Raw genomic sequence first — 20159 nt, 5'->3', positions numbered from 1 at the left:
AGTGCACTATGTGCTTTGAATATTGTGTGTAGTTTTTGTTTTATACAGTTGTCAGCCAGGCATCTAACTATGAAAAAATTACACTCCAAAAGACCCCGGGCTTCTGAAAAAATAACCCGGGCTTAAGCCCAGTAAGCCACCCACCGCTCCGCCACTGGTCTGCAACTGTGTTGGTTACTGGAGCCTGAGCATTGCTGTTAAGTGCTGCCTCCTCATGCCATATGCTTTTCCCGGTGGGGCTGTTCTTATATTGTTCTCCTACCACAGAGAGTACATCTTAGATTTTTCAGTGGAGAATATCTGGTTTATTCTTCACTTCTATTCTTTTGGTATACCTCTTCAAGTAGCTAGCCAAGGTTTTGAGTCTTTCCTTGTCACTTTCTAAGAACTCAAGTACAGACAGCTTTTTGTACTTCTTAGGCACTCCTTTCTTCATCACACCTTTCTATACTTCCAATAGTTGGCTAACTTGCCTTGACTTTGGCCTATAGTCTCCTCCAATGGGGGTCCTGCTCCTTGTGGCTTTTGTTCATCTTACGGCTCAATTCTCGTCTGTGTTTCCTAGTTTTCCTCAACACCTGGCACAGACCTTGTTATACTGAGCAATGTCCAAGCCAGACATCTGACATCAGTTATATATCTCTCGCTCATACTGTAGTCTGAGGTAGGCGGGGGCAGGCCTAGGCTTGAGCCCTTACCAGATGCATCACTTATTTGGTATTCATACGAAGTACTACTATTTTGATTTGCTGCAATGAAATTTCCGCAAATTTTACATTTCAAGAAGGATCAGCCAGATGGCTCCCGGCCTCAGTCGGGTGATGGGTCTATGTGGCAGGGTGTGGACTACGATGCCGGTTAAGGGGAGGCGGGCGCACCTGAGCGGCATCCGCAATCACGCCTCGCCGGCTTTAAAATCTGTATTGGGTCCAAAGATTGTATTGTTGTTGGTGTGTATGTGTGGCTGCAAGCTGCAAAGCTGCAGCCAGTGTTGAAACAGATACTGAAAAGTATAAATGTTTTTACATCTAGTTTTTAGCATCACTCTGAGACAGTATGTTTCTAATTTTAGAGATATTGCACAAATGTAAGAAACCAGTACTACAGCCTATATGTATTTAATATGCACATTAAAGGACATATCCTGGTCAAAAACGGCTCAAAGATTCCTCAGTGTTACTGGAGTTCAAGATAATACCATCCAGAGTAAGCATCTTGTTAGATACCATATTTCTGAGATTTTTAGGGCCACGTACAATATATTTATTTCTAATAGAGATCATCCAGATCTGTATATCTTTTTTTCTATATTTTATATTTATATTTTACCACTGGAGTGGGTATGATGACCCGCACCCGAACACTCCGGGTCAGGGATGAGTTCCTGGCCCAAGTGGAGGAGTTCAAGTATCTCGGGGTTCTTGTTCACGAGTGATGGGAGAAGGGAGCTGGAGATTGACAGACGGATTGGTGCTGCGGCCACAGTGATGCGGACGCTGCACCGGTCCGTCGTGGTGAATGAAAAGCGTAAAAGTTGAGCGTAAAAAAAGTGAAGCTCTCAATTTACCGGTCGATCTACATCCCTATCCTCACCTATGGTCACAAGCTGTGGGTAGTGACGGAAAGAACGAGATCGCGGATACAAGCGGCAGGAAATGAGCTTCCTCCGAATGGTGGCTGGTCTCTCCCTTAGAGATAGGGTGAGAAGTTCAGCCATCCGGGAAGGACTCAGAGTAGAGCCGCTGCTCCTCCACATTGAAAGGAGCCAGTTGAGGTGGTTCGGGCATCTGACAAGGATGCCTCCTGGGTGAGGTGTTCCGGGCAGGTCCCACAGGGAGGAGGCCCCAGGGCAGAACCAGGACACACTGGAGAGATTATATCTCTCGGCTGGCCTGGGAACGCCTTGGTGTTCCCTCGGACAAGCTAAAGGAGGTGGCTGGGGAGAGGGAAGTCTGGGCTTCTCTGCTTAGGCTGATGCCCCTGCGACCCGGCCCCGGATTAAGCGGAAGAAGATTGATGGATTTTTTATTTCCTATATTGTTTCTTTTTGCTTTTTTGTGATGAGAGATAAAATAATTTCATTCTCATCACATAAAAAGAAAAGAGAAATCAAATGTATTCAGGAGTTGGAAGAAATCATCAAATCATTAGAAAAAGCGTATGTGTCCTCCCTGGAACAGGAAATGCTGAACAAAATTTATAAAACAAAACTAGAGTTAAATGAGATTATTTAAAAAAACAACTAAAGTCTTAGTACAAAGACTGCACTTGCAAAATCTTTAACATGGTAACGAACCCAGTCGATTTCTAGATAACAAGTTAAAAAAATAAAGAAAAAAGTCGTAACTGGGAACACAGTATATGACCCTGAAAGAATAAACAACACTTTCAGGGACTTCTCTTTCACATACGCCATAGATAAACCACTTCAATTTGATGTCTTATATGAATGTTATTTATTTTAACTATGATAATAATAACAACTGTACTGCATTAAAACATTCACAGCAGGTGGGCTATCCAATCTTTAAATGATGACGTTACTATGTTACTACGTTACTACTCTGCATTTATACCATCATGTGGTGGCCTTGCTGGATCCGCTGTCCACCCGCCGTGTGATCCTCCAGGATCCCCCCACCTAAGGGAAATACACCGCTCTCAAGGCACTGCTGCAGTGCTACTCCCACTCCAATGCAGAGCAGGCCGAGAAACTCCTCTTTCTCTTCGGTCTGGGTGATGGTACCGCTCTTGAGCTCATGGAGAGCATGCTGTCCTTGCTAGGAATGGATGACAGCAGAGCTGGCCTCACCAACTCCCTGCTGCTGGCCGCAAACGATTACCGCTCACTCGCAGAAGAAGTGGATTGCATTCTCTTGGCTACTAGGAGCTTCAGCATCCTGGCAACAGTTCCTGACTCACTGACGGCATCTCCTGCACCCCCACCGATTCTCCGGGGGGGGGTGCACCATCTCCTCGATGGTGGCTGGGCCAGAGGTTGGTCTGTGCCTCACCTCTGGTGCCAGTACCCACATCTCAATTTTAAATCGCATGCAGACATTGAGGGTTGTTTGGAGGGGCTCGGGTGGTCTGTGTGTGCCTGTTTGTCTATGTGTCAGGTCTGGTTTTAGGCTCCACCTCTGTCAGAACATCTCAGTTCTGTGGGGGCCTATTTCCACCCACCACACTTTCTGCCAGTGGCTGGTGCCCCCACCTGCCAGTGCATTGGTGGTTCTTTGTGAGCGAGGCTGGGTGCTCGGGTGTGTAGTAGCTCACTCTCAGCAGCTGCTTGGTGGGGCCTGGCCTCTCTGGCTCTGTTGGGCCTCCACTGGGGGTTTGGGGCCCTCAGGTCTCTGTTCTTGGGACCCTGTCTGCTCCGGTAGATCCTGCTCACTGCTGAGGCCCCCTGTGGCTTCTACACCGTGGCCACAGAGGAACCCTCATCCAGGGCTCTCCTCAGCTCTTTTCTAGGCAGGTGTCATGATTGCCCCTATGGTGGTCCTCCTGGGGCTCTCATGCTCTGGGGGGCCTCTGACTGTGCGGAGTCCAGGTCTCCTCCATGACTGAGTCATGTCTTGGGTGGCAGGGCAGTAGCAGTGTACAAAGGTGTACGAACAGGTATTTCAAATGCACACTATCTTGGTTGGCTGGTGCCTTTAAACATGTATCATTAATACTGTGTGCTGCTCAGTAACATTTAATATTTATTATTTACTGCTACTTGATGTTTTTTGCTTGTTCTTTTTTCAGTGGGTGGTGAAGAAGATTTTCAGTGTTTTTTCTCTCTCTCCTATCTCTCTTCTCTATTTTCTCTTAACTTTCCCAACTTCTTTTTTTCCATGCCCCAGTCTTGTCTGTTCTGATTCTAATGACTGAAATTAAAAAAAATCTAATAAAAATCTAAAAAAAATATGACTATCATGTGGACCAGTATAGCAAAAGCCGTAATGGTCTAGAGCTTTATGTCTTAAAGACATTCCTGCAGTTTAACTGGTGTGTGTTATCTGGCTTCATGGATCGATGAAGTTGGGTGTCATCTGCATAGCAGTGGAAATGTATGCTATGCCTTCTGATAATACTGCCTAAGGGTAGCATCTCATGATCCAGTGTGTTTTGGCATTCTGGTGTATTCACTCTCACTCTAAATCTCACCTGCCTGCACTCCTGATCGCCACAACGTACCTCCGCTCTGGACGAGGAAAGAAAAAGGTTGGACATTCTATTCTACTAGTTCCATCACTCAGTCACTGACATGGAGATCCACCCCTCCCTTTAGTCTTGCTTCTTCCTGTAGACCTCCTATACTTACCATAGCAATCTTACTCACCTTCAACCTAAGCTCTGTGAATAACACGTCTTCTCCTGCTGTTCAAGTGCCTCCTGTTCCTGCAAAGTTCTCTCTCCATCATGCTTTTCAATTAATTTTTTTTTTCAATTCAATTTTATTTATATAGCACCAAATCACAACAACAGTTGCTTCAAGGTGCTTTATATTGTACAGTAGATCATACAATAATAGATTCAGAGAAAACCCAACAATCATGCTTTGACCTTAGCGATTCCTGTATTAAATAAAGTTTTGTCTAAAATTGAATAGCTGTCAAGGTTACGGGTGCAGGACTCAAATGCAGGACTCACTCTGGTTGAAAGTCAAAAAGGTAGTTTATTTACACAAGTGAAATATATACATATATAGAATGCTGGTGGGAAAATGGGGTCCAGGGCAGCCAGGAAAAGGTCCAGGGTAGGGAAGGTCCAAACTCCTCTTCACACAGCCAGTGAATCACTATTATCCGCAATCCAATCCAGTCCAAGCTCACTCACACTCACGCTCATCCACTCAGTATCCACAAGCAAGGGAAACAGGCCAGGGTCCAGGGAAGTCATTCCACAAGGAGAGAAGCTGACGTTAACAAGGAGCACTAGGAAAACACGAGGAAATCACTAGGCGAGCTGTGTTACACTGACGGAGGCTTGCACAATGATCCAGCAAAGAGTCAGACTCCACTGAGGCCTTAAGTACTGCAGGAGTACTCATCGGCGATGGATGGCAGGTGAGTAGAGCTGCACAGGTGAGTACTGAGCCGGGGACCAAAGCCAGAGTCCGCCCTGGCGATGAGGAGCGAAGGAAAAACAACAACAAACAACACTGAAGAAACCTGGGACCATGACAAAAGCTGTATATTGATTCTACTTTTGGGTCCAACATTTGCACACTAACCACTGACCTTGACAGTATAATGTAAACATGGTCCAAGCATAAAACTTTGTGGAACTCCATAATTAACCTTAGTTTGTGAAAAGGACTTTTTAGGTTTGTCAGCATCACTCTGGGACAGAATGTTTCTAATTGTACAGATGTTGTGCAAATGAAAGAATTGGCCAATAATTACCCGAGACAAATGGATCCAATGATGGCTGTTAAATACAGGGAGTGGAGAATTATTAGGCAAGTTGTATTTTTGAGGAATAATTTTATTATTGAACAACAACCATGTTCTCAATGAACCCAAAAAACTCATTAATATCAAAGCTGAATGTTTGTGGAAGTAGTTTTTAGTTTGTTTTTAGTTTTAGCTATTTTAGGGGGATATCTGTGTGTGCAGGTGACTATTACTGTGCATAATTATTAGGCAACTTAACAAAAAACAAATATATACCCATTTCAATTATTTATTTTTACCAGTAAAACCAATATAACATCTCCACATTCACAAATATACATTTCTGACATTCAAAAACAAAACAAAAACAAATCAGCGACCAATATAGCCACCTTTCTTTGCAAGGACACTCAAAAGCCTGCCATCCATGGATTCTGTCAGTGTTTTGATCTGTTCACCATCAACATTGCGTGCAGCAGCAACCACAGCCTCCCAGACACTGTTCAGAGAGGTGTACTGTTTTCCCTCCTTGTAAATCTCACATTTGATGATGGACCACAGGTTCTCAATGGGGTTCAGATCAGGTGAACAAGGAGGCCATGTCATTAGTTTTTCTTCTTTTATACCCTTTCTTGCCAGCCACGCTGTGGAGTACTTGGACGCGTGTGATGGAGCATTGTCCTGCATGAAAATCATGTTTTTCTTGAAGGATGCAGACTTCTTCCTGTACCACTGCTTGAAGAAGGTGTCTTCCAGAAACTGGCAGTAGGACTGGGAGTTGAGCTTGACTCCATCCTCAACCCGAAAAGGCCCCACAAGCTCATCTTTGATGATACCAGCCCAAACCAGTACTCCACCTCCACCTTGCTGGGGTCTGAGTCGGACTGGAGCTCTCTGCCCTTTACCAGTCCAGCCACGGGCCCATCCATCTGGCCCATCAAGACTCACTCTCATTTCATCAGTCCATAAAACCTTAGAAAAACCAGTCTTGAGATATTTCTTGGCCCAGTCTTGACGTTTCAGCTTGTGTGTCTTGTTCAGTGGTGGTCGTCTTTCAGCCTTTCTTACCTTGGCCATGTCTCTGAGTATTGCACACCTTGTGCTTTTGGGCACTCCAGTGATGTTGCAGCTCTGAAATATGGCCAAACTGGTGGCAAGTGGCATCTTGGCAGCTGCACGCTTGACTTTTCTCAGTTCATGGGCAGTTATTTTGCGCCTTGGTTTTTCCACACGCTTCTTGCGACCCTGTTGACTATTTTGAATGAAACGCTTGATTGTTGGATGATCACGCTTCAGAAGCTTTGCAATTTTGAGACTGCTGCATCCCTCTGCAAGATATCTCACTATTTTTGACTTTTCTGAGCCTGTCAAGTCCTTCTTTTGACCCATTTTGCCAAAGGAAAGGACGTTGCCTAATAATTATGCACACCTGATATAGGGTGTTGATGTCATTAGACCACACCCCTTCTCATTACAGAGATGCACATCACCTAATATGCTTAATTGGTAGTAGGCTTTCGAGCCTATACAGCTTGGAGTAAGACAACATGCATGAAGAGGATGATGTGGACAAAATACTCATTTGCCTAATAATTCTGCACTCCCTGTAATGGTTTAAGTACTGCTAGCCTAGTCCCAGCCAAGTCCTGTGGCATGTAGCCGATTAATAGAGATAGTTTGATCATATATAAAAGTGAAGCATTAATTATGGTAGGATTTCTTTGAGAAGTCTTGAGGTGGGGTGTAAAAGACACTTTGATGGTTTGGAGGAAGTAATTACTGAAATTAACTCAAAAAGATCAATGAGCACACACAGTTGATTTTCATTTATTATGCTTTTTCGTTTAGCAGCAGGACAAAAAAATTACTTTGACAAGAAACCCTTCTTCATATAACGTAGTCTTCAGTTCAGCTATTCTCTTTAGAATATAACACACTTTAAAATAAATATCATAAAATACTATTTTATTATTATTATTTTTACAATTCTCCTGAGATTGAAATCAAGTTTAGAAACAAACTAAAGAAAGGAAGGTTTCAACTTGTTCTCAGGACTCAGGACCAGAGATGCAGAGGTAAATAAGAAATGTATTGTATTTACTTATTTATTTTTGTTGTGGGTGGTGGGGGTTCTTTCATAGGACGTTAGAGCTGTGTGTCCTAGCAGATTAGGTTTTGTACACACAAATATTTAAATGCAAATCTTTAAAAAAAATGTATGGAACCACTGAGAACCCAGATTTCGAAAGTTTTTGTGACTGACAGAGAAAAAAAATGCTGTAATAATGAAGTAAAATGCAACAAGGTACAATGGCTAAATTTAGTAAGTAAGGAAAAAATGAAAGCATCAGACATGATATAGAAACTGTACCCTTGCTTACATTAATTCATGAAACAGAAATTTCATATTTTAGCTACATTATATCCTTTTCTGTGGGTTTTCTTCAAGACATTATCTCGTTGCATTCTGTTTTTTCTTTTCTTTTTTTTTTCTGTTTTTTTTTTACAAGGATCTCTTATTAGGAATAGGAAACACCAGCCATGCTATCACTCCACTTCATATAATCATATAAACGTTTTAGATATAAAAATCTGGGCTTTTCTGTAGAATATGTTGTTAAAATTGGGGAATAATTTTGATATAAACCAGGTTAGCTTTCAGTTTTCAGCTTTGATTCAGTGGGATCAACATTCAGCTGACATGAACAGCAACAGAATTACAGTCATTTTTAACTACATTTTTTCTTCATCCGTTTTATCAATATTAATAACACTGTAATCACCCATTTATTTGCTTAAATCTGTAGAGTTGGTGAAATAAAGTATTTTATTAATACGGAAAATGTCCGAAATACTTCCTTACTGCACAGGAAAACTGGGTGCACACATCTACAGATGGTATAGTAGGAAGTTATCTTAAAATAACAATTTCACGACTAAAACTCCCAAGAAACTTTTGAGAAGATTCTTTCATTTGTGTCTCTATCAGAGGAATCAGCTGCTCTCTAAGGGAAGGTAGCACTTTGTGAAAGTTTACATACCTTTAAGGGTAGAATTTACAGCTTTAAAGTTGGTTAATTGGTTGATTGCAATGCCCATTTTTAAAAGATGTTCGTTGGTCTGTTTTTTCATTGCAGAATTGGACCCCAGAATGCTCTTTGATAGACCCTCTGTTTTTAAGGCATGTTCAATTGAGGAAAAAATACCTCTAGGATAGGTATTTATGAGTGACCCTTATAAGTTGCTGTGGGTGGGTAAACTAAACTCTGGAAATAATTACAAACTATGTCCCTCTATTGTTCTTGCTGTTTTGGCCTCCTAGAGCCTTCCACAAAGAGTGTTCTTAATAATTTATATTGTTTTGGTGCACCTCATCTCACAATGAAAAGAACCTGCAAGTCGATCCTAGAAGTACGTTCCTGGAAACAGGCTGGTTGAAGCATGAATATCCAGCGTGAATTTGAAACAGCAGCTTTTTGGGAGGGCTAACTATCTTGCAAAATCAAACACGGCTTCAGCCAATATTAAATATGCAGAAAATCTTAAGGAAGATTTTGTTCCTTGGAACATTCCCAGAGTTCAGGTACTAAGGCGGTGAGCAAAACGATGTTATTACTGATATAAATACCCACCAAATCTATAAAAATGTAATTAAAGTCACAAATTTAAGCAACTACAAACTCTGAAACCTGCTGGAGTACAGAGAAGAACAGTTTTGGACAATCGCCTTTTGTCATGAAATCAGTGTCACATTTGGATCACATGATTATGAACGAGAAAACAGCATTCATGGTGACAAATGTCTGATATGCTATGAATAAAGGGAGTGAAAAATAAGCTAATGAGTTAACCTTTACAGATTTGGACACTGAAATAGTCTCTAAATTCTTTCTTTCTTAAACTATGAATTTTGATTGTTAGGTTTTATTTTTTGGTGGATGTGTTTTTAATGAAACACTAGTCAAATGTGTTTGGACGAACAATGTGAATTTATGGAAGAAACATGTTTAAATACGATGCCTTACTGTATTATTTTGTTTGCAATTGGTCTGCCCCCCCCCCCCCCCCCAAAAAAAAAAACCCCAACAAAAACCAACAAAAACAAAAACAAAAGCTACTGGTTTCATCAAAAGCGGTGCCTGAAACAATTAGGCAACGCAATTTTTTAGGCAATGCAGGAGTAAAAAGTGCACCTGTTTGAGACTATTTCCTGTGGTGGAAATACACCAAACACATACTTGGTTCCTTGGTATTTATACTTTGAGGGAATTAGCTGATATTAAGAAAAATATAGATGTAACTAGATTTACTTTTTACTATTAAATCTTATTGAACATGAGTCTGCACTGTTTCACTGCTGTCACTTGTCTAGTCTAGTAATCTCACATCCTGAGTTCTGGCTGAAAAATAATACTGATGACTAATGATGGAATAATTATCCATCATTATAACAAAACAAGTGACTAGTAATTCGAGGATATGAAAGTTAAGTTTCCCCTCAGAGTAACCTCAGACCAGCAAGCTAAGAGAGACATGGAGCATGTCAGGACCAGGTATCAAGGGGCCACTATGGGGCTTTAAAGGGGTTAGGAGTCCCCCACACACACTTTCTTTCTTTCTTTCTTCCTTGACGTTCAAGTTCATAGTCATGGTTTGTGTTGGAGTGTTCAAGGAGAGAGTTTTCCTTTTTTGTTTTTCCTGGATCACAAATGAAAACGCAAATAACATTTTTGTGACTGGATGTTTAAAAAATGACTCTGTCTGGTATGCTAAGTGTAAAAGGGGTATTTAGGGAAATTTAATCATGTGTGACAAAATCCTATTTAAATTCAAAGATTTTGTGCAAAAATGTACTTCCTGTCTGTTGTTGTGGTCGTAGACACAACAACAGGTCATAGAAGGGATTGTTTACTGATCAGTAGGTAAGTGGCTCAATCCTTGGCTCCTCCAGTAATTTAATCAAAGTATCCTTGACCAAGAAACTGAACTCCTCATGTTGCTCCTGATGCATCCATTGGAGTGTGACTGTGTGTAAATGTTAAACAAAGTGCTGCATGAATGTGTGTGTAATTTGGTGAATGAGACTTGTAGCAGAAAGCATTTTGAGTGCTCAACCAGCTCAGGCGCACTCTCACTACTGGTAATGCGCTATTTCCTTGAGTTAAGTGAGCAAGACAGAATAAACATTTTCCGCTCTTCCATCACACGGGCACAGATTTTGTACCAGGAAGCTGTCAGGTTAAAGACAATTTAAATAGATCTGCATACACAAATTCAGCTCTTTTACATTTTACACGTACTAACAACATGCATCAGTGTGTTGTTTCACCTGGCATTACTGCCTACTTCTCTTCAGTTAACCAAAGTTCAACCCAGCACATAAGTAAACAACATGATTGGCTATCATGTGTGCCAATCAAAAGAATTCTGTTGTTAAAGATTTAATGGGACACTAACAAATGTTATAATTAAAAGTTGTTGGGTTTTTTCCATGGCTATCCCTCCTCAGACTGCAAAAACAATTATAGATAATATTGATTATTTTGTGAATATGTCACAGTGATGCCATCAGAAGGAGGGATAATCTCATTTTAGACTTTTGCCTTATTATTTATTTATTTAGTCATTGATTTATTTTGCCTCTTTGTTGGGATATTTAACGAAGAATTTGCGAGCAGAAGTGAGTCCAGATTCAGGAATAGTTGGAATGATTTTTGGATGGACAGCATTGTGCGTTGCAACATATCTTCACAAATACACATCAAATTGAAATAAGAAAAACTGAGAGAAATCATCTTGATGTAATCTAAAAATGATTAGAAACTTATGCAGATCCAGGAAATCCTCTGGATAACATAACTCAGTTTAGGCATGTTGTGGGTGGAGGTATGCAGACGCATTGATCTTTTAAGTCACTGGGTTTTGTGAAAAAGTTGTGCTATTTAGCAATTTTACGCAAAATGAAACTGCTCTTAATCACATGACACTAGGCCAACTGTTACAGGGGAATCTGTAGCCATTATATGCCAGGATATGATTGTAATAGAAAAATACTACATAAATTAAATTTGAATGTGATCCAGTTGTTGTTGTTTTTAGCCTTCAGTTAAAGATGGCAAAGTCTTCTTGTTAAATTTGTTAGAACACCTGTAACTTTGAATAAAATCATGTCTGAAATGCCTGGCTTTAGTTTTACAACTTTATCATCTGTTGTTATGATTTCTCTGGTGGGGGTGGGGGAGGGGGATTTTGGAAGACATCTATGATGATTTCTACAAATCATAAGTAACTCCTCCCCATATCACATCATTAAATCATGTAGAATTACAAGAAACAACACACAGGACATGATGTCAGTTAAAAACTTTGATCATAGTCAGAAACACATAAAGAACATAGTCATAGTCACAGTTTTAAGGATTCAGGGAGCTTCATTGCTGCTTGTGAGAGAAATCATATGATTGAGTTATATATTTTTTTAAATAATCATTTAAGGTTACAAAAGAACCCTCAAATTATTTAACTTCTTCAGTAAATGAGCCAATTAGTTAATATTGGTAAGGAAATTATTTAAAGACATTTACTCTTAAGCATCTGTAATTTGAGAACAGAAGGAGCAAAAACCATGATAAAAATGTATTTTAGTTACTTTCCAGTCTCACTTACTGATAAACTGGTGCATTAATTTGGATGAAAAAAGTGCACAAATTCTAAACACATGCATATGGCTGATTTATGAAAAACCTTCCCCTTACCACCTACAGGGCTTCTTAAGTCTAAGGACCAAAGTGTAGCTTATTTTACATGTAGCTTGGCTGAAATGTAATTGTTGACTATGCATTTTGGTGTGCTGGGGCTTCAGAGTCAGTGTTCAGGTTTTTACATCTGTGGGGGAGACTGTGCGCCGGCTGGGTCATGTAGCTTTCTGACGTGTTTCTTCAGGTCAAAGTTCCTGCAGAAGCCCTTGCCACAGGTTGGGCAGGTGAAGGGTTTCTTATCGTTGTGGGTGTGCATGTGGAAGGTGAGGTTGTACACCTGATGAAATGCCTTGCTGCAGATGGAGCACTTGAACTGCTTCTCGCCACTGTGTGTCAGCTTGTGGTTTTTGTAGTTTCCTGTGTTGAGGCAAAAGGGTGAAACTTAACAAGACATCAAGACATGGAATCTCCTTACAATTCCAAAGAATTTCCAAGAGTATATTTGCTCAGTGGTATCAGCATCACATAATCTGACTGTGAGGAAGTGAAATGGGACCAAAACAACAACAACAAAAAAAAACACAAAAAACAAGCAATTATACTTTACAGTACAAAAGTTATTAAATTGGTAATTGATGGTTAAAATGGTTTTACTTTTTAAACTAATTAACATTACATTTAGGTTAAAATGAAATAATAATTAATAATGTTCATATATTGATTCATAATTTGTTTTTAATGATCCTCTACAGAAATTGGATCGATGGTTATGGTAAAAATTGCAACTTATTACATAAACTAATTGCATAAGTAAAAATAAATTATAACATACTGATGTAAATCAGTCACTCGTACACATATTTTAAGAATTTGTGCACTTTGTTCAATTATTAGTAAATATTATTATTGATGTTATTATTAGTATTTCAATTTTTATCACCGGCAGAAGGGAATAACTACTAACATTTTATCAATTATCAGGATACCTTTTATCAGTGATGAATACATTACTGTATGAGTCCATAGCATGTGGGAAAAAAGCCCAGCAAATATTTTTCCTTATAATATTTATTTTTAATTTATTTATTTATGTTGCTTATTTTGTTTTGTTTTGTTGTTCTGAGAATTAGAAATCATGCCACATATATGTGTTTTTCGTTTGTGAAAAATACAGTTTTACTCACATTAACAACTAAAATAAGGATCACATGTTCACATTTGAGAAGCAAAATCCATCCAGTATTTGGCATTATTGCTGAAACCCTACTGAATTCTGTGATATTTAAAATAACCAAAAAAGAAACATATGTTTTCCTCCTGTTAATATGAACCAGAGGAGTGTTTTCAGAGCAATTCATCACCACAATCACCGGCATTACCTTAATATTAAATAAAACCTGAAATAAAGTACAAGTATTACCGCATTTCTAACAACATAAAAAAAGGAAAATGTACACTTAAAAAATGACTTTTTGCTCTCAGTGAACACAAAGCAACACTGAAAATAATAAAATACTGAACTGTAAAAAAAAATCAAAGGTTTCTTTATTTAAAGAATTAATCACTGGCTGGTATAAACTAAATGTATACAAATTAAGTAAATTTTATTTGACCATATTCCATTTAACATTTTACACAGTACCTATGTAACAACATTTTATTTAAATGAAAATCTAATTTACATGTACTCAAATTACTTAAAGCATTTAGTCGTAAAAGTTTTCTGTGTGTTTCATGAGGCGATGTATTGGATGTATTAGAGCTGATGTATTAGTAGATGTAAAGCAGTAGCAATACAACAGTTTGAAGGGAATACATCAGTACAGCACAGTAAAACTGTAAGCATGTAGACAAATATAATGTCACAACTAAGAATGTGCGTTTCTATAGAAGATTTTTCACCACTTCATAACAGCTCAGGATGAATCCAGGGAGCGATTCCTCTTCAGATTTAACTGTTTGTTTTAGCCGTCATAGCAGACTAACCTTTTCTAAAATTACAAGTCCGGCTAATTTCAAGAAAGTAAACTTTGGTAATTGTTATGAATACATAAATACAACACAATCATCAACTACCACTCTAATGGGCTTTGGGCGACTGCTATGTGTCTGGCAGAGATGCCCCACATGGTTTGAAGGTTTGAAATAGCACCAAATATTTGGCCTTACAACATGTAACAGCTCTGCTACAGGCAGTTACAATGAAACATTTATGTTTCCATAACATATTTTAACAAAACAAACAAACAAAAAAGAAGAAAACAAAATAGTGCTGCTGGACAAGCATCTGTATTATTTTTGTGTCTGTTAAACTCGCATGTCTTGAATATGCTGAATTATGTTCGATTTACATTAATATATAATAATTATATATAATAAACAGTGTGGAGTCTGTAGCGAACTGTCTTCACGGGAACTTTAAACGGATTTAGCCTCAGACCCGCTGTATTTGTCCATCGCACCCACTTCTGTTACATATCATCACCTTTTGTTTTTGTTGTTTTTTCCCTCTTTATGCCAATGAATTTATCGTGTTTTCGCTCTGTGTTGTTTGACCTGTAAGTTCAGTCCAGCTGTATAGTGAGGATGTGGCTCTTCTCTCGGGATCTTTTGCTTTTTAGGATTTAACACCGCTCTAAAATGTAACGGATTCTTGGAATAAAATTTCTAATCAAGATGTTTTGGTTGATATATTAAATCTAATCCTTGAAAAAGGAGAAAAAACAAATAAGAAAATACTGATCCATTTTCTTTTTTTTTACCGTCTCACCTTTTTGGTGAAATCCCTTCCCACAGAACTCGCACACGAATGGTTTGTATCCTGCATGGATGCGTGTGTGCGTGTTGAGGGTTGAACTCCTGTTAAAGGCTTTTCCGCACTGGTTACACTTGTGAGGCTTTTCCTGTAAAAAAAATTACAGGGGGGAAATAAGTAACTCAGTGGAAAATGTGCCATAAATAAAAAATAGCACCAAAAAATACAAAATAATCTTGCAGAGATGCACAAGGACCTTATACTTTCACAGATAATGTATATAATGTGTAGAATCAAATTCATTAATATAACAGCGCATAAAGATGAATACTTTTTATGCTTAATTTATATTTTAAGCGAAACAAACATAATTAGCGCGTAATTAATTTCCTCTGTGAAAGTGACACCTCACAGGGGTAAATAAAACAGAAATCGATTTTTGAGTCTAAACCTGCAATCCGAACGCCACGCTGAAGCCACGCCCACCAAACGCATATTAAATCATATCAATCATCATGACTGAAAACAATCGAACTGGTAGTTACTTAAATAAATTAATGATCGTACTTCAGTGTGATTAAATGTCTGCGTACGATTCAGAGGTGAAACATATTAAAGAAAAATAAATCAATAAACAGAATAATAAAGAGTGACCGACTTTATCGCGACCTTTGGTTGACATTTAAACGGTAAATAAAACAGAGAATATAACATTTTAAAACTTACAGAGATCAGCGAAATGATAATCAAACATAACATTTAAAACCATCATTAAAAAACAAAACAAAAAAATTTAAAAAAAAAAACCCGAGATGAATGACTGAACTCATCCTACCTGAGTGTGGATGATTTTGTGCCGGCACAGCGTGCTGGCCTGTCGGAATCCCTTCCCGCAAACTTTGCACACGAATGGTCGAGCGCCTGTGTGTACGGGCATGTGGCGGGTCAGGTTGTAGTGCGCGTTAAAGACCTGAACAGGAGGGGGGGGAAACCCGAGACAAAACAAATAAATAAACAAAAAGCAACACCTTGTCAACAAGAAAAATATAATCATTATTATTTTAATAATAATAATAAAATAATAAAATGTCAGCCGACTACATTGCTCAGTTAAAGGTTAATTATGTGGAAAAAAAGAAGAAGAATGGGTGCCTGTAATTATTAGATTAAGTCTAATTATGTGTAATCTGTTGGGGGGTAATTTATTGGACTTGGAATACACGGAATGGGTTCATTGTAACACAATAACAAATCTCTAAAGATGCGCAGCATGAGCCAAAATTTAAATTCCTAAACAACCCACCAAGTAGGCATTACGGTAATTTGGTCCTTTTAAAATGAGTTTTAGAGAAATTATAAATGTTAAATTCGATAAATTCCATCTGTTATTTCAAATAACCACAGCAAACCTCCGTTTTTTCCTTCCATTCCGGGACTCCGTTTATTAATTTTGCGAACTAAATGCCGGGTCTGCACACTCTAAAAATTCTATTCGACATATGTATGCATTTTTATTTTAATGCATACATATGTCGAATACTTTTTTAGTCAGAGTTATTTTTTTTAAGGTTGTTTAGATCGTATAGAGTGACCGAGTGTATCGGACACTATATTATTTATCTAACCCTAAACACATCCATTAAACAAAACTTAACCTTATGTAAAAGGATCGAGTATTTGTAAGTTAAACACTAATAACTAATCAAATCCAACATTTAACTTACACTAGATTACTTGTTTAAAATATCTTCAAAACCTCCGAATTTTTTCATAAAAAAAAAAGAGGGTGAGAGATAACTAACATCAATTCTGAAAATAAATCCATTTTCAGTTTCCTTCTGTGGATAAAGAGTAAATAAATTCAATAATCCGCGCTGACGCTCACCTTACCGCAGACCTCACAGGTAAAAACTTTGGGCTTGCTACCGGGACAGGAGCCGCTGAGCCTGGCGCTTGCCGCTGCAGCTGTCGCGGAGCCCTTGAAAATCTTGTCACTCAGGATCTGGTCCCTCTGCTTTATGTAGTGAATCTGGTTCGGAGATAGATCCTTGAAGGCCTGCACGCCGGAACCCGCGTACCGCTCCGCGGCCTGTTGCATGCCGGTCTTGCTCTTCTCTGCCATGAAGGCTTTATGTCGGGCAGTGAACAGGTACGAGGCCATAGGGTGCAGGTTCACCAGGCCAGCCGGCGGTGGACACGCTCCGGAATCCCCGCTGCAATTCAGGTAGCAAACAGTGCCCATCGTGGGAAAAGAGGACTGGTTTACCACCCTGGGTCTGAAGAGTTTGTACTGCCCGGTGGTTTGGCTGACAGCAGTGTCTTCTTGTTGATTTTTATAGTTTAGCCCAAACCCCAAAAATTCTGCGGGAGCCGGGAGAGAAGACGCGTCTAAGTGGCCCGGATCCAGCCCTGTGATACTGAGCCGGTGTCCCGGCTCATAGCCGAGCGGTACCAGCGGGATCATGCAATGCAGCGAGGACGGATATGCTTCGGGTTTCCCCACTGGAGCGGACTGAAACCAGTTGGGGAGCGGTATTGACTTGGGCTCGGGTGTCCTGGCCATAATCCGGTCGATGGAGAAAGCGAGAGGCTTGCTGCTGCCGCCGGAGGTGAGCATTTCTGAGCCCGCAGGTTGGCTCCCTGAAGCCGTGGGGGAGCCAAGGATCCCTGCTGGGCGGCGGAGAGGACCGTCCATCACCTCCGCATCAACCGGGTTGCGACAACAACAACTAAAGCTGCTGGAAAGAAGATGAGATCGGCGCTGCTCCTCACCGGCACGCAGAAAAGGACATCATCCGCCAGGGATCCCCCAACCCCACCCCCACCAAAACACAGACCCTGCTTTCCTGGTTGTTGACAACAATCAGGGCGCCCGAGGCTCGTTCGATATCGATGGGGCAAGAGCCGAGACCTTGCCGATCGTTACCGTCCAAGAAGGAGAGTGGAAAAGTAGATAATTTGCTCAATTCTCCTCTGTCGATTCTCTGCGTTTGTCGCCGCTGGAAGAGGAGGAGGAAAGTGTTCTTTACTTGGCAGGACTCCTGCTCAACTGAAAGGTACTTGGTGAATCCTAGGTCCCCTTGTGGTTTTACGTGACATCTTTTTTTTAAAATCGTGATGAGCCAGACGCGCAGCGGCTGCAGGGTCAGGAACTGTCAGTGTTTTAGATCAGATTTGGACACGTCTTTGGCTCTCAAAACCCAGCCCTTTTACGCACGGTTCAAAGAAGACAGGGACATGTCATGTAGTTGAATTCAAAACAGAAAACAGATCGAGATATTGAGCAGAAAATGGATTTGATGTCATTGATGTCAGTCTGGATGGGTTTAGAAATCAACAACTTTAACTCAAAGCGCCCTTTTTTTTCTTTTACGCACCAGATTTTTAAATCTTAAAAAGCGGTTTGGAAAAAAGCGACTACTCGAGACAAAGAGATGGACAGAAATCTGCAGTGAAAATGCTCACTCTCCCCTATCGAGTCTTATCCTTTTTTCCAGTCACACGAATACAAGCAACTCTTTTATCCACAAAGCACAGAGCCGGTGGGCTGAAGCGCAAATTCCACAAGATGAATGAATGAAACCAATGGCGCACGAACCCACAACAATAGCTCCATCCTGTCAGTGATGGAGGCAGAGAGTGAATGGGCAGGTTCGGAGTGGACTGAGCTGAATTTGTCCTTCAAGGGTTTGAACAAAAGATGAAGAGAAATAAAAGTGACCGTCGAGGGCCCAGGGAGCGACAGCAGAAATTAGAGTGAACACAGTCACATCAGAAAAGAAAAGGTTAACAAGGTATTTGTGTTGGTTGACTATTAGTATAGTACACGCATTTCTTTTTCTTCTTCAGTGTCTCTCAGTTGGCTTAATGTAATAATGTTTTGTTTTGAAGTCAAACTGTTTTAAATAATGAGGGAATTAGATGGAAGTTGAATGTTTGTGTGTTCTTGGACGATGGTTTTTAATGAGTCAGGGGTCACAGAGGCTCAACAAATCAAGTATTCGTTTACACGTAATAAAAGTGTGATAAAATAAAATATGCGCCCATTATTAAAGCAAGAGACATTGCAGTGTTAACGTGAGGCCACGTCTCTCCTCACTTATCTACTAAAGCCTTACAGCACCAGTTTTAATCTGTCCAGCCGAGTTTCGTTGCTTTTATGCCATAGAAGTATTAGACAACTTATCATTTTTAATTGAAGTTATAATAATAATAGTAGTAGTAGTACTATAAGCGTATAATGTTGGGTGTGCGTCACCCCCCCCCCCCCCCCACACACACACACACTAAATATTCTAAAAATATTTACACACACACACACACACACACACACACACACACAGTTATACTTACATTAATTACTAAGATCTTCATATCTGAGCGTCAGGCCACGTCTCTTGTTATATACTGAAAGATCACAGCGGCAGTTTTACTCTATTTAGCCAAGTTTTCCTTTTTGCTTCTTTTTGCTAGAAACACCGCAAGACTTATTAATTATATTATAAGTCACGTTCTGAGAGTTATTATCATTTTTATTCCTATTTTTATTATCGTTTTCATTAAGCAACACGTTAAATCACTTCAAAATATTGTGATGTCTGCCAGCTAATTACATTTACGTCTAAATAATTAGCCATACTATTAATAGCAATATTAATAACAATTATTATAAATTGTTGTTGTTTCATTGATTTTTTTGCCCATAAAGGCTTCTTATGCCAGAGCCTCTAATAAACCACTGTCGTGTTAGCGCCGCATAGACGCTGCTTCTGTGTAAACTGACTTTTCACCACTTCATATTTTGAACTGAACTAATAAACAATACTTTTATAAATAATTATGAGTGTCATCATAAGGAGTAGGTTATTCTGCCAACCTACCCTGGATTTTCGCGGTGTTATTTTTTTCCCCTGTTAATTCAGTTCTTACATTTTGTTCATGAAATATTAATTTCTCTTAACTTTATTTCATACTGCGCAAATAAATGTATTTTTTAAAATAATAACTTTAGAACTTTAGAAGTAGAACTCCAAACCTGTTCTACTTGTTTTATTTTATTCTCCTCAAACAGTTACAGGAGAAAGTATTTGTCTTTACCAATTTCTGAACAGAATGCCAATAAAATGAAAGTCAAAGTCTTGCTGATTTAATGGTACTTCTTTTGATTAATCGGTGACAGATTTATTTTGAAAATATTTTACGATTTTTTTTTAATTTAATACAGTTCAAATGAGAACATAATATAAACAAGACCATGAATTTTGCTAAGAATTATCACGATATTAGTGACCTGGAGAATGTGTGTCCTATCGTCTGCTTGTC

The 20159-nt window shown here is 39.4% G+C and overlaps 1 protein-coding gene across 1 annotated transcript; it reads right to left on the bottom strand.

The window, feature by feature from the left end:
• Positions 1-7195: 7195 nt before the first annotated feature.
• fezf1 (FEZ family zinc finger 1) lies at positions 7196-18681 on the bottom strand. Its single transcript, XM_082539509.1, has 4 exons — positions 16723-18681; positions 15673-15807; positions 14853-14985; positions 7196-12499 (listed from the first exon to the last, which is right to left on the bottom strand). Exons 1-4 carry the CDS (start codon positions 17530-17532, stop codon positions 12264-12266), a joined length of 1314 nt encoding a protein of 437 aa, XP_082395635.1. The 5' UTR covers positions 17533-18681; the 3' UTR covers positions 7196-12263.
• Between the last annotated feature and the right edge of the window lie 1478 nt (positions 18682-20159).

The sequence above is a fragment of the Aulonocara stuartgranti genome, assembly GCF_965226115.1.
Source record: "Aulonocara stuartgranti genome assembly, chromosome: 7".
NCBI classification, from domain to species: Eukaryota; Metazoa; Chordata; class Actinopteri; order Cichliformes; family Cichlidae; genus Aulonocara; species Aulonocara stuartgranti.
The sequence above is the reverse complement of the archived record's forward strand: the minus strand, read 5'-3'. Positions and strand labels throughout refer to the sequence as shown.